The sequence below is a fragment of the Oncorhynchus mykiss genome, chromosome 8 (assembly GCF_013265735.2).
Source record: "Oncorhynchus mykiss isolate Arlee chromosome 8, USDA_OmykA_1.1, whole genome shotgun sequence".
Classification (NCBI taxonomy): Eukaryota; Metazoa; Chordata; class Actinopteri; order Salmoniformes; family Salmonidae; genus Oncorhynchus; species Oncorhynchus mykiss.
The window spans coordinates 57,221,470-57,234,058 of NC_048572.1; the positions used below are offsets into that span (position 1 = coordinate 57,221,470).

The 12,589-nt window shown below is 44.8% G+C and overlaps 1 protein-coding gene across 3 annotated transcripts in view; it reads right to left on the bottom strand.

Moving 5' to 3' along the window:
- Positions 1 to 2,588: 2,588 nt before the first annotated feature.
- The window catches only part of chd7 (chromodomain helicase DNA binding protein 7), an 81,519-nt gene continuing 71,518 nt past the window's right edge, over positions 2,589 to 12,589 (bottom strand). For 2 of the 3 annotated variants that reach the window (XM_036985767.1, XM_036985766.1), the window contains exons 33-38: positions 10,015 to 10,182; positions 8,673 to 8,918; positions 6,030 to 6,245; positions 5,587 to 5,730; positions 5,337 to 5,441; positions 2,589 to 5,170 (exon numbers count right to left, since the gene is read on the bottom strand). In XM_036985767.1, the coding sequence (XP_036841662.1) occupies positions 4,145 to 5,170; positions 5,337 to 5,441; positions 5,587 to 5,730; positions 6,030 to 6,245; positions 8,673 to 8,918; positions 10,015 to 10,182 (1,905 nt within the window). In that variant the 3' untranslated portion in view covers positions 2,589 to 4,144. The remainder of the gene's footprint in view (positions 5,171 to 5,336; positions 5,442 to 5,586; positions 5,731 to 6,029; positions 6,246 to 8,672; positions 8,919 to 10,014; positions 10,183 to 12,589) is intronic. The other variant, XM_036985768.1, reaches the window with a different exon arrangement.

Below are 12,589 nucleotides of genomic sequence, written 5' to 3' on the forward strand. Positions count from 1 at the left end.
TCTCAGACCAGCAAGCCACCCTTCAAATCAAATCAAAGTTGGTTTGTCGCATAGAGAGATTGGCAATGTTAAACTGACCCTGTATTTAGCTTACTTACTTCGTGTTCTTATTTTTATTTATTGTGTTTTTGTTCTACCTTGTTATTTTTAGTACTACATTGATATTGATGACTGCATTGTTGTGTTTAGAGTTTGCAAGAAAAGCACTGCACTTGTACACGTGACATTAAAACTTAAAATACCTGAAATAAGGCACGTGCAGCGAATTGCTTGAATCTTGCTCCAGCATTGCAGTAAACGTCTAACAGTATAGACATTTCAGAACGAGCAATATTGGAAAGTTTGGGGTCACTTAGAAATGTCCTTGTTTTTTAAAGAAATGTACCTTTTTTGTCCATTAAAATAACATCAAATTGATCCGAAATACAGTGTAGACTTTGTTAATGTTGCAAATGACTATTGTAGCTGGAAACGGCTGATTTTTAATGAAATATCTACATAGGCGTACAGAGGCCCATTATCAGCAACCATCACTCCTGTGTCCCAATGGCATGTTGTGTTAGCTAATCCAAGTTTAACATTTTAAACGGCTAATTGATCATTAGAAAGCCCTTTTGCAACTGTTGTGATTAAAGAAGCAATAAATCTGGCCGCCTTTAGACTAGTTGAGTATCTGGAGCATCAGCATTTGATTACAGGCTCAAAATGGCCAGAAACAAAGAACTTTCTTCTGAAACTCATCAGTCTATTCTTGTTCTGAGAAATGAAGGCTATTCCATGCGAGAAATTGTCAAGAAACTGAAGATCTCGTACAACGCTGTGTACTACACAGAACAGCAAAAACTGTCTCTAACCAGAACAGAAAGAGTGGGAAGCCCCGATGCACAACTGAGCAAGAGGACAAGTCCATTAGTGTCTAGTTTGAGAAACAGACACCTCACAAATCTCAACAGTGAAGAGGTGACTCCGGGATGCTGGCCTTCTAAGCAGTGTTCCTCTGTCCAGTGTCGGTGTTCTTTTGCCCATCTTAATCTTTTATTTTTATTGGCCAATCTGAGATTTGGATTTGTTCTTAACTGACTTGCGTAGTTAAATTAAAAAAATGGAGGGTAATATTGAATGATATGAGAAGTATTGTATGCTGTTATGATTGTTTTTATCTCAATATCAAATAATTTCCAGGTAACAATTAGGTACCTTACTGTAATAGTTTTCCATAAAAAAGGACAAAAGTAACAAAAATAGCTTTTTAGCAAAATACTATTTCTCTCTGGGAGTGGTCTGAGTGGGTAGGGTAAGGGCACCAAAGCGATGGAGGGGCTAATGGGAAGGATATGTTTTCTTAAAACTAGCTGTTATTATTATTGGAACTCTTAGTTATTGGTCTATTAACATATCGCTTGGTGATGTCACCAGGCAAGCCAAAACTCCATACATCCGAAACCTGTTGAGGTCCTGTGTAGTTTGTATGTTCAACCAGCAACTATCAGGAAATAACCCTGATCACACTTTTTCACCCTTCTACAGTGTTAGTTTCATCAGCTGTGCAATATATTAAATACAGAGGAAACTTAATTTTGACTGCACTGGGCTAAAATGAAATAACAGATTTGATTTTACAACACTACCTGCACTAATTAATCTGTCATTATTTCTCAATATCTTTATATAAAAACATCTAAGTACTGAATAATTACACATTTTTTCCTGGTCAAGTGTCCCTGTCTAACACTGAATGCTTCCCCGACACAATACATGCTGGGAAATCACGGGAGACCTATGGATTTCACGACCCACTTCATCGAGAGCGCACGATTATGAGAGACGTCTATCAGGGGAAAACCAGTCACCCATCCATCCGCTTGAGTAAACACACAGGGTCTCCAACTCCCCACCATACAGGCTGCTCTCCGCCACACACACACAGCTAGTCTTCCACAGCCACACACACACAGTCTGCCCCTCCTGTCAGTTTGGGTCACATCAGCAGGTCCATTGGGAGAGCTGCCATTTATGACTGCCCGAGTTAGCAGACTGACAGCCCCCAGTCTCTGGAAGCGCTGTAGTGTCTCCCACTAGCCCTACCCCTCCTCTCTCCTGTGCCTCCACCCCACTGGCCCTAGACCCCACCAGCCAACATATGCTTCCAATGGCCCAGTTGGTTGGGGCAGTGTTTTGTGCACAAATCATAGATTTGATTCCTGCATGAGCCACACATACGGAATAAATAGGTTGAAAGCATCATCGGAACGACCATTTTATATAAGGCATGAGTTCGAACACTCCAGTAAGAATCCAAGTTGGTTACCCTTAGGACTCTCAATGACTGGTCAAATTCTCAAATGGCCTAACCACATCCGTTGGCTTCTTCACGGCCATAAAGATACACCTAATTAGGGTTGTATCAGATTGCTTTCACCTATAAATACCTTTCTGATCACAGTCAGAGGTGAGCTGGCATGCAGCCAAGATAGACATCTCAGCAGGGGCCCCTCTTCTTCCCTCCTGTAGGGTAGGTTGATGGTGTGATTGCTCTAGTGTTCAGCCAAATTATGCTTATTGCGCAATGAAATATTTCTAAAATGTGATTAATTGTAGTGGATTTTATTGAATTGTTAGTAGATATCACATTTGGCAAAAATATGTCCATCTGCACTTAAAAAGCCTTTATTTTCCTATTCTGGGGGTAATAACTTCACCACCATGAATCAACCAAGGTCATTTAACACTCAAAATAGACATGTACATTTAACATCCACTTAAAAAAAAACACAAAAAAAACTGGTCAACAAGCACTCCGGGTTTGGTTTCCTAGGCGAATATCATGATTCACTTTTATTAAAAGCATCATAACTACAGTTCATCATACATGATGTAAAAAAGAAAAAAAAAAAGAAAAAAAAAGACAAAAAAGAAAACATTTACAACTTATGTCTGTAAACTTCAAGGCTAGTTAGAATTGAGGTAATGCATTTCAGCTTGGTGGCTAAAAGTAACAAAAAGCCCATTCAATAGTTCTAATAAAGGTACCTGATTATTTTACTCTTACACCAGTGCATCAACAGGGATAGTGTGAGACAAATTGATTGCAGTACTTTTTCATGTCATCGTTTATATGCGATTTAGTTTCTCTTTTTCACCGACACTTGTGGTTGTGTTTTAATGGGAGAGCGATGTTTGAGACATTCAAAAGCTGCCTTAGGTTATTGCTGTCTCCTTCCGCATTGTGGAAGAGAGGTCTCTCCCCTGCTTGGCTTTGTCAGTGTGTCAGACTAAAAACAGTCAGGAGAGTCAGGGCCATCAGTGTGTGAGACTGGAAAACAGTTTCTATAACGAGTGTGACTTGGAAGAGTCAGACAATATGGGTGTTAGTAGTAGTAGTACTAGGCGGCAGAAAACTGGAACTGGGAAGAGTTTGACTGAGAAGGGTAACGGGGTCGTTTCATAGACTGGGAGAGGAACGGTGGGTGAGGGTAAGACCGTCCGATTGAGACGGGGAAGAGTCAGAGATTGGATTGTTAGTGTGTAAGATTACAGGAAGAAACAGTCAGGGGTGTGTAGACTTGTGTGGGAGATCATCAGTGTGAGAGACTGGGAACAGTCAGATTATTAGGCCATCTGATATGTGAGGACTTCATCCTGCTCTTCAAGGCAGAACAGTAAAACAGCAAAAAAAACAAGATCCTTTTCATCAGCAGCATATAGACGCTTAATGCCGTTAAATTGTACGCCAATGGAGAGTTACGAGATGCTACTTAATTTCACAATATCAAGAGAGTAAAAAAAAATCAAAAAAATACAGAAACAGAAAAGCAGCATAGCACTATTGGAACGATTCATTCCTATAATAATATTTCGGAGGAAATGTTCCATCTCATCTAGTATGCACTGTTCAGAGAGCACAAAGACCAAAAATAACACCCTTTTGACATCTGCAAAACTCTAGTTCAGTTTGCTTTTTCCCTGACTACGCTATTAACGCTACAGTGAGAGCCTTTTAGTTACGTATACTCTCCCTGATTTTCATTTTTACCTGTAAAAGAAACAAAGACAAATAAAACTAATTTGGATATCAAGTTGGTGTGTAAACGTGTCATGAGAGCACTGGGGGGGGGGGGGGGGTGTGTTAAAGGCCAGTTTAGTTTCAGTCACTCTTCTCAGGGGCATCCTCTCCTTCCTCCTCATCCTCGGCCGCTACGTCTTGCGGCGAGTCAGCTTCCTCAGCCAATGCGGAGGCCTCGTCTTCTAGGGCAGACGACTCGGCCGTCTTCTCCAGGCTCTCTGCTGAGTCACTGTCGTCGGCTGTCTCTGGGTCTGCGGTAGATGCGGCAGGGCGGTCCGGGGCGGGGCCAGCCTGGCTGGGCTCCTTCTCCTGGCCCTGCGCTCCAGAAGCAGCCCCCATGGCTCCAGCCATGGCGCTCTGCAGGTCAGCCAGGGTGGTGGGGGGAAAGCCAGGCATAGTGAGACCTCCCAGGCCAGGGGGCAGGAACATGTAGGGGGAAAAGAGCCCAGGGGCCATGGTGGACAGCAGGAAGGGGTTGAAGGCAAGGGAGCTGGCCGACATTCCGGAGGCGGCCATTGCGGCAGCGGCTGCGTTCAGAGCCGCGGCGTCCCTGTTAGCCTCACTCGACTCCGCCTCCAACCCAGTGTCCTTCTCCTTGTCCTCATCCCCCTCTTCTCCGCCCTCCCCGTCGTCTCTCTTTGACGTCTCGTCCGAATCGCCCTCGTCATTGGTGCCGTTGGAGGCTGTAGCGGGCGTGGCTGCAGCCGAGGCAGCTGCAGCGGCCAGGTTATTTCCGAACAGGCCTCCCAGGCCAAACATGTTTGGCAGGCCGCCCATACCAGCCATACCTGGCAGCATGAGAGGCAGCATGGCTGAGGCGTGTTTAGAGTCAGACCCCCCCATGCCGGGGAAGCCCATGAGCTGTAGCTGAAGACTCTGGAAGCTCTGTAGGCCCTGCAAGCTGGTGAGGTCCATGCCTCCAAACAGGCCATTCATCAGCAGAGGGTTTAGGCCCCCGGATGATGCAGCCTGGGCCTGAGCTGCCGCAGCAGCCGCCGTCGCTTTGGCGATCTCCGATTTGGGGCGTCTCCCCCGACGACGGACGCCCTCCTCGCGAACCACGGGCCCAGTCAGGAGACGGTCAAACATGGCCTCAGGGAGGAAGCCCTGTGGAATAGGGGAAGAGACCGTGGTTAGTTAATCAAACGGCAATTTTGCAATTCGGCATTCATTTCTCCTCAAACATCAGTTTCCAACTGATAAGGTTAAAATCTAAAACAAGTGCTGATTGGAATCATTTGAGGGCTAACCGGGAGAATGACAAGAGACTCACCGATTGCTTGACAATGTCGGTCCAGTCAGGAGCGATGGCAAACTCTGGGTTCTCCAGGAGCCATCGGGGCAGTTCCTTCATGGGCGGCGCCATGGCTCCACCCATCTGGAAAAAAAAGAGGAACAAATTGTTTGACAAGATAGCAATACCTTCAGTTTTGCTATGAAAGGCCAAATTGAAACTGTTGCCAAATGGCGACCAATGCATTTGTGACAAAGCTAATTTGTACTGTACTGAAAAGAACCCCTACCTTTCTGCCGTTTCTCCGGTTGACCACGGGAACCCTCTCTTCTCCGGTGAGAGTGTTGATGTCGATCTTGTTGGGGTTGCGGCAGCGGTGCCGCTTCTGCTTGGGTTTGGGGAACTGGGAGGAGAGGAGCAATTCCTCACTCTTCTACAGAGAGACAGACAGTAGTGTGGACAGGGATTAGGAATCACGACAGGACCAGACATGAAATTCTTGAATACTTCATGATAGACACTATAACCGTTACGAATTAGAATAGCTAAATGTTATATTCTGTAACCATATTTTAAATCACTGAAGGGGATGGTGTAAGATCTGATTTAGGAAAGGGAACAGGGGTTTGAAGGTAGGGGATATGCTCATATTCCACACTGATGGGATAGTTCTACTGTATAGGGACATCTGGTAAACAACTAGACTGTATTCCAGTTTATTGAAGTACATACTGGTGTGTATGCAGTAGGCATGTCCATTGTGTACGTGGGGTGCTGTCTGAGCCAGTCCCTCAGGTCCTTGTCAGAGGGGGTACCAGGGTCCCCGTCCTCCATAGCGCTGACAGAGGGGACGCGGGCGGAGGCGCTGGGACTGGGAATGTTGTGGCGGTAGGAGCGCGGGGGCATCTGCACCCCCTCCACTGACGCTTTGGTCCCCTCGGAATCCTCCTATAGAGGGGGACGGGGGATGGGGGGTGAAGACCGGGAAAGGTTAACTCAACATTCATTACCATGTAAAGTTGAGCTATTCAAATTGTATCTAAAATGTTTGATTTTGTATGAAATTTGATCAAAGTCCTGTCAAACTTGTATTTAAATGTACGTTAGTCTAATTGAGATATCCCAGTCAAACTCGTGTTCATTTGACAATTTCTAAAACTGAATTCAGACTTTTTCCTGTTGAACCTGTTTTCTATCAGGTTCTTAATAACCATTTATTAAAAAAGGTCCAATGCTGTCCGAAACATGATTTCCTGTGTTTTATATACATTTTCGCACTAAGGTTGGAATGATACTGTAATTGTTGAAAATTATGATAATGCCCTTTAAGTGTAAGACAACGTTTCCCAAACGTGGTCCTGGGGACCACAAAGGGTGCACATTTTGGTTTTTGTTCTAGCACTACACAACAGATTCAAAAGAATCAAAGCTTGATGATTAGTCGAGTCAGCTGTGTAGTTCTAAAAAAAAGGGGGGATCCCGAGAACAGAGTTTGGGAAGCTCAGTAAGAGCTGCTTGAGTGGAGCTGAAGGGAGGGACTAAAAATAAAATCACTAACGTAAAATATACTGTGTCCGTAAAATGTATATAGGTTCAGAACGTTTGTGAAACGCAACAGTTGAAAAATATGGCAAATAGAAATCAAAACTGGATGGTCTTCAGATAGATGGGAGGGGTTGAGGGTAACTGAAGGTGGGACTAAAAACAAACAAAAAGATGACCATTGTAAAATGTATATAAGCTGGAAGTAGAAGCCTCAGTGTTGCTGTCCATTAGTTTACTGCAATTAACACATATGGAATCATGCATTAACCAAAAACATGTTAAACATATTTGAGATTCCTCTAAGTAAACCACCCTTTGACTTGATGACAGCTTTGCATACTCTTGGCATTCTCTCAACCAGCTTCATGAGGTCGTCATCTGGAACGCATTTCAATTAACAGGTGTGCCTTGTTAAAAGTTGATTTGTGGAATTTTTCCTTCTTAATGCCTTTGGAGACAATCAGTTGTGTTGTGACAAGGTACGGGTGGTATACAGACGATAACCCTATTTGGTAAAATACCAATTCCATAGTATGGCAAGAACAGCTCAAACAAGGAAAGAGAAACAGTCCATTACTTTAAGACATGGTCAGCCAATCAGGAAAATATCAAGAACGATGAAAGTTTCTTCAAGTGCAGTCTCAAAAACCATCAAGTGCTATGATGAAACTGGCTCGCATGAGTACCGCCACAGGAAAGGAAGCCCCAGAGTAAACTGAGGAAATCAGCAATTAACTGCACTTCAGATAACTGCTTCACAGAGTTCAAGTAACAGACATTTCAACATCAAATTGGTCAAATTGCTGCAAAGAAACGACTAAAGGACACCAATAAGAAGACTTGCTTGGGCCAAGAAACACAAGCAATGGACATTAGACCGGTGGACATCTGTAATTTGGTCTGATGAGTCCAAATTTGAGATTATTGGTTCCAAACTCAGTGTCTTTGAGACAGTAGTTGAACAGGTGATCGCCGCATGTGTGGTTCCGACCGTTAAGCATGGAGGAGGTGGTGTGATGGTACTTTACTGGTGACACTTATTTAGAATTCAAGGCACACTTAACCAGCAAGGCTACCACAGCATTCTGCAGCAATATGCCATCTTATCTGGTTTTCACTTAGTGGGACTATAATTTGTTTTTCAACAGGACAATGAACCAACACAATGCCAGGCTGTGTAAGAGCTATTTGACCAAGAAGGAGAGTGATGGAGTGCTGCATCAGATGACCTGGCCTCCACAATCACCCGACCTCAAGCCAATTGAGATGGTTTGGGATGATTTGGACTGCAAAGTGAAGGAAAAGCAGCCAACAAGTGCTCAGCATATGTGGGAACTCCTTCAAGACTGTTGGAAAAGCATTCCAGGTGAAGCTGGTTGAGAGAATGCCAAGAGTGTGAAAAGCTGTCAAGGCAAAGGGTGACTACTTTGAAGAATCTCAAATATAAAATACAACCAAACACTTTTTTGGTTACTACATGATTCCATGTGTTATTTCATAGTTTTGACATCTTCACTATTATTCTACAATGTAGAAAATAGTCAAAATAAAGAAAAACCCTTGAATGAGTACTGCATATATACATACACATCTCAATTTTTTTTTAAATAACAGTTCAAAACCGCTCTGCCAATAAGAGCTAGTTTTCAGTTCCCCCTTCCAACTCAGAACTCTCTCAGACAGTCCTAGCAAAATTGCTCTTTGCTAAGAAGCGGTTTGTTTCTTTTTGACCATTTTAATTTAACACAATCACAGAACCCATTTGATATTGCAATTTAAAAAACGCTGCATGGACCTTTAATAAATTAATAAAATGTGACTGTTAGTGACCATGCTGTGTACCGTGGCTCCTCTCTTGTTGTTGATAAACAGCAGCTCTAGCCCCTCCACATTTTTCCTGCGGCCTCGTCTCCTCCGGGTGGGCAGGTCAGCATCGGCCAATGAGCCATTGGCCCTATGTCTGGAAGGCGTGGCCGCCTGTAGCAGCTCCATCTGAGCCTTGAGGGTAGCAGAAGGCACCATGCTGCTACTGGAGTAGCCCGCCAGGGACGACGCTGCCTTGTGGTGATGCATGCCCTGGAGCAGAATAAGTCCCAATGATAAGCAATATGGAAACTTAAAGTCAATGTATAGACTAAAATGCAATGCCTGTAACAAAGAGGTTCATTTACATGGCAACTAATATGACCATAGTGCTTTACATACTTGATTCCTTTATATAAATAGATGTGATAAATATTAAAATGCTTTATTTCAGTGGGATCAATTTTACTTATACATATCAGGGAGCGGGGTATCCTACGAAGCAAGCTAGATCTGCTCAGGGTTCTCTAAAGCGAACCAGCTTCAGTTCCCTTCACATTCCAGCTCAAGCTTCATCCGTACTACAATGGTGGGTATTGCTTGTCCGCCTGCCGATAATTCGAGCAGTCTCGTAACTGTGACGCATTTAGATTTGTCAATCATAATCAAGGAAAAGTTCTCTTGCAGTATGATGAGAAATATGCTTTTAGAAGTGAGGTCTTTATTTTATTACGTATCATTAACACCCCTAACACCCTAATCCTAATTATCATTAACACGCTTATCAATGAATGAGCAACCCCCACCACCCACTGCTATCAATAAAATGATTTTACCGAAATAACACTTGTCATATAAAAGTCACTGTCCCTGTAAAATACCAAATGCCTTTTGTCATTACTAAATAATGTGATAAATACTTTTTGATTTTTTTACAATACCAACAAAACATTTGATAATAAATAAAATAAAAAAAAAATCAGTCTTCTTCCTCAAATGAAGAGGATGGCACAATCTTTGTGAGAGGGAGGGAATCCGTATTTAATTGGTCCTCAACTCACTGCTCAGACACTTCATTCAGGATAAATGAGTTAGTCATGAGTTACCCAGCCCTGGAATAGGTTAGTTCTGTAGGATTCATTGCCATAGAGATTTACCTGACTGAAAGGTGAGCCACATACATTGGTACGACTGGTTATCCTGAGTTGAACTCAAGAGTTGACCAGGGTTACCTAGCTAACTCGTCAAACCTGATCCGTAGGACACCACTCTGACCAAAAAGTGTAATTCAAAAAAATACAATGCAGTTGTAAAAAGTGATAGATATTTCTAAATTTAGAATTAATTCATAAAATTCTAAAGACCCTACCTTGGTGAGGTCCATGGCCTGGCTCTGGGACTCAGGTTGGTGAGACTCTCTGAGCTGAGCCACCATATCCATCAGGTTCCTTCGTTTGGCGGCGCGCTCCGCCTCAATCTCCACCTTCCTCCGCCTGCGACGACGCTGCTTTGGCAACGACATGCTCAGAGCATCCTCCTTTACAGAGTGAGAGGGAAATATAGGGTTGAGAATTCAAGGTTTTACTGCTATCCTACAAAGCGTCACATGGGTTTGCACCTTCCCATCTCTCCGATTTGGTTCTGCCGTACATACCTACACGTACGGTCACAAAACGCAGGCCTCCTAATTGTCCCTTGAATTTCTAAGCAAACAGCAGGAGACAGGGCTTTCTCCTATAGCGCTCCATTTTTATGGAATGGTCTGCCTATCCATGTGAGAGACGCAGACTCGGTCTCAACCTTTAAGTCTTTATTGAAGACTCATCTCTTCAGTAGGTCCTATGATTGAGTGTAGTCTGGCCCAGGGGTGACAAGGTGAAAGACAAGGCACTGGAGCGACGAACCGCCCTTGATGTCTCTACCTGACCGGCTTCCCCTCCACTGGGATTCTCTGCTTCAGACCCTATTACAGGGGCTGAGTCACTGGCTTACTAGTGCTCTTCCATGCCGTCCTTAGGAGGGGAGCGACACTTGAGTGGGTTGAGTTAGACGTGATCTTCCTGTCCGGTTTTGCGCCCCCTCGGGCTTGTGTGGAGGAGATATGTGGTTTATACTCAGCCTTGTCTCAGTGTAGTAAATGGGTAGTCTGTTGATATCCCTCTAGTGGTGTAGGGGCTGTGCTTTGGAAAAGTGGGTGGGGTTATATCTTGCCTGGTTGGCCCCGTCTCAGTCACCAGTAGCTATGCTGCATTAGTCTATGTGCCCGGCGGGAGGGCTAGTGTCAGTTTTATATCTGATGTAATTCTCCTGTCTTATCTGGTGTCCTGTGTTAATTTAAGTAGGGTCCCTCTAATTCTCTCTACCCCCTCCTGGAGAACCTGAGTCCTAAGATCATGCCTCCAGACCACCTTGTCTGATGACTCTTTGCTGTCCCCAGTCCACTTGGTCGTGCTGCTGCAACATTTTCAACTGTTCTGCCTGCGGCTAGGACCTGACCTGTTCACCGGCTATGAAAAGTCAACTGACATTTACTCCTGAGGTACTGACCTGTTGCACCCTCTACAACCACTGATTATTATTTGACCCCGCGGGTCATCTATGAACATCTTGAAGAACAACCTGGCCTTAATGGCCATGTACTCTTATAAATCTCCACCTGGCACAGCCAGAAGAGGACTGGCCACCCCTTGGAACCTGGTTCCTCCAGGTTCCTTCCTAGGGAGTTATTCCTAGCCACTGTGCTTCTACATCTGCATTGCTTGCTGTTTGGGGTTTTAGGCTGGGTTTCTGTTTAGCACTTTACATCTTCTGATGTAAAAAGGGCTTTATAAATACACTGCTCAAAAAAACAAATGGAACACTTAAACACAATGTAACTCCAAGTCAATCACACTTCTGTGAAATCAAACTGTCCACTTAGGAAGCAACACTGATTGACAATACATTTCACATGCTGTTGTGCTAATGGAATAGACAACAGGTGGAAATTATAGGCAATTAGCAAGACACCCCCAATAAAGGAGTGGTTCTGCAGGTGGTGACCACTTCTCAGTTCCTATGCTTCCTGGCTGATGATTTGGTCACTTTTGAATGCCGGCGGTGCTTTCACTCTAGTGGTAGCATGAGACGGAGTCTACAACCCACACAAGTGGCTCAGGTAGTGCAGCTCATCCAGGATGGCACATAAATGCGAGCTGTGGCAAGACGGTTTGCTGCGTCTGTCACCGTAGTGTCCAGAGCATGGAGGCACTACCAGGAGACAGGCCAGTACATCAGGAGACGTGGAGGAGGCCGTAGGAGGTTAACAACCCAGCAGCAGGACCGCTACCTCCACCTTTGTGCAAGGAGGAGCACTGCCAGAGCCCTGCAAAATTACCTCCAGCAGGCCACAAATGTGCATGTGTCTGCTCAAACGGTCAGAAACAGACTCCATGAGGGTGGTATGAGGGTCCGACATCCACAGGTGGGGGTTGTGCTTACAGCCCAACACCGTGCAGGACGTTTGGCATTAGCCAGAGAACACCAAGATTGGCAAATTCGCCACTGGCGCCCTGTGCTCTTCACAGATGAAAGCAGGTTCACACTGAGCACATGTGACAGATGTGACAGTCTGGAGACGCCGTGGAGAACGTTCTGCTGCCTGCAACATCCTCCAGCATAACCGGTTTGGCGGTGGGTCAGTCATGGTGTGGGGTGGCATGTCTTTGGGGGGCCGCACAGCCCTCCATGTGCTCGCCAGAGGTAGCCTGACTGCCATTAGGTAAATATATGAGATCCTCAGACCCCTTGTGAGACCATATGCTGGTGTGGTTGGCCCTGGGTTCCTCCTACTGCAAGACAATGCTAGACCTCATGTGGCTGGAGTGTGTTAGCAGTTCCTGCAAGAGGAAGGCATTGATGCTATGGACTGGCCCGCCCGTTCCCCAGACCCGAATCCAATTGAG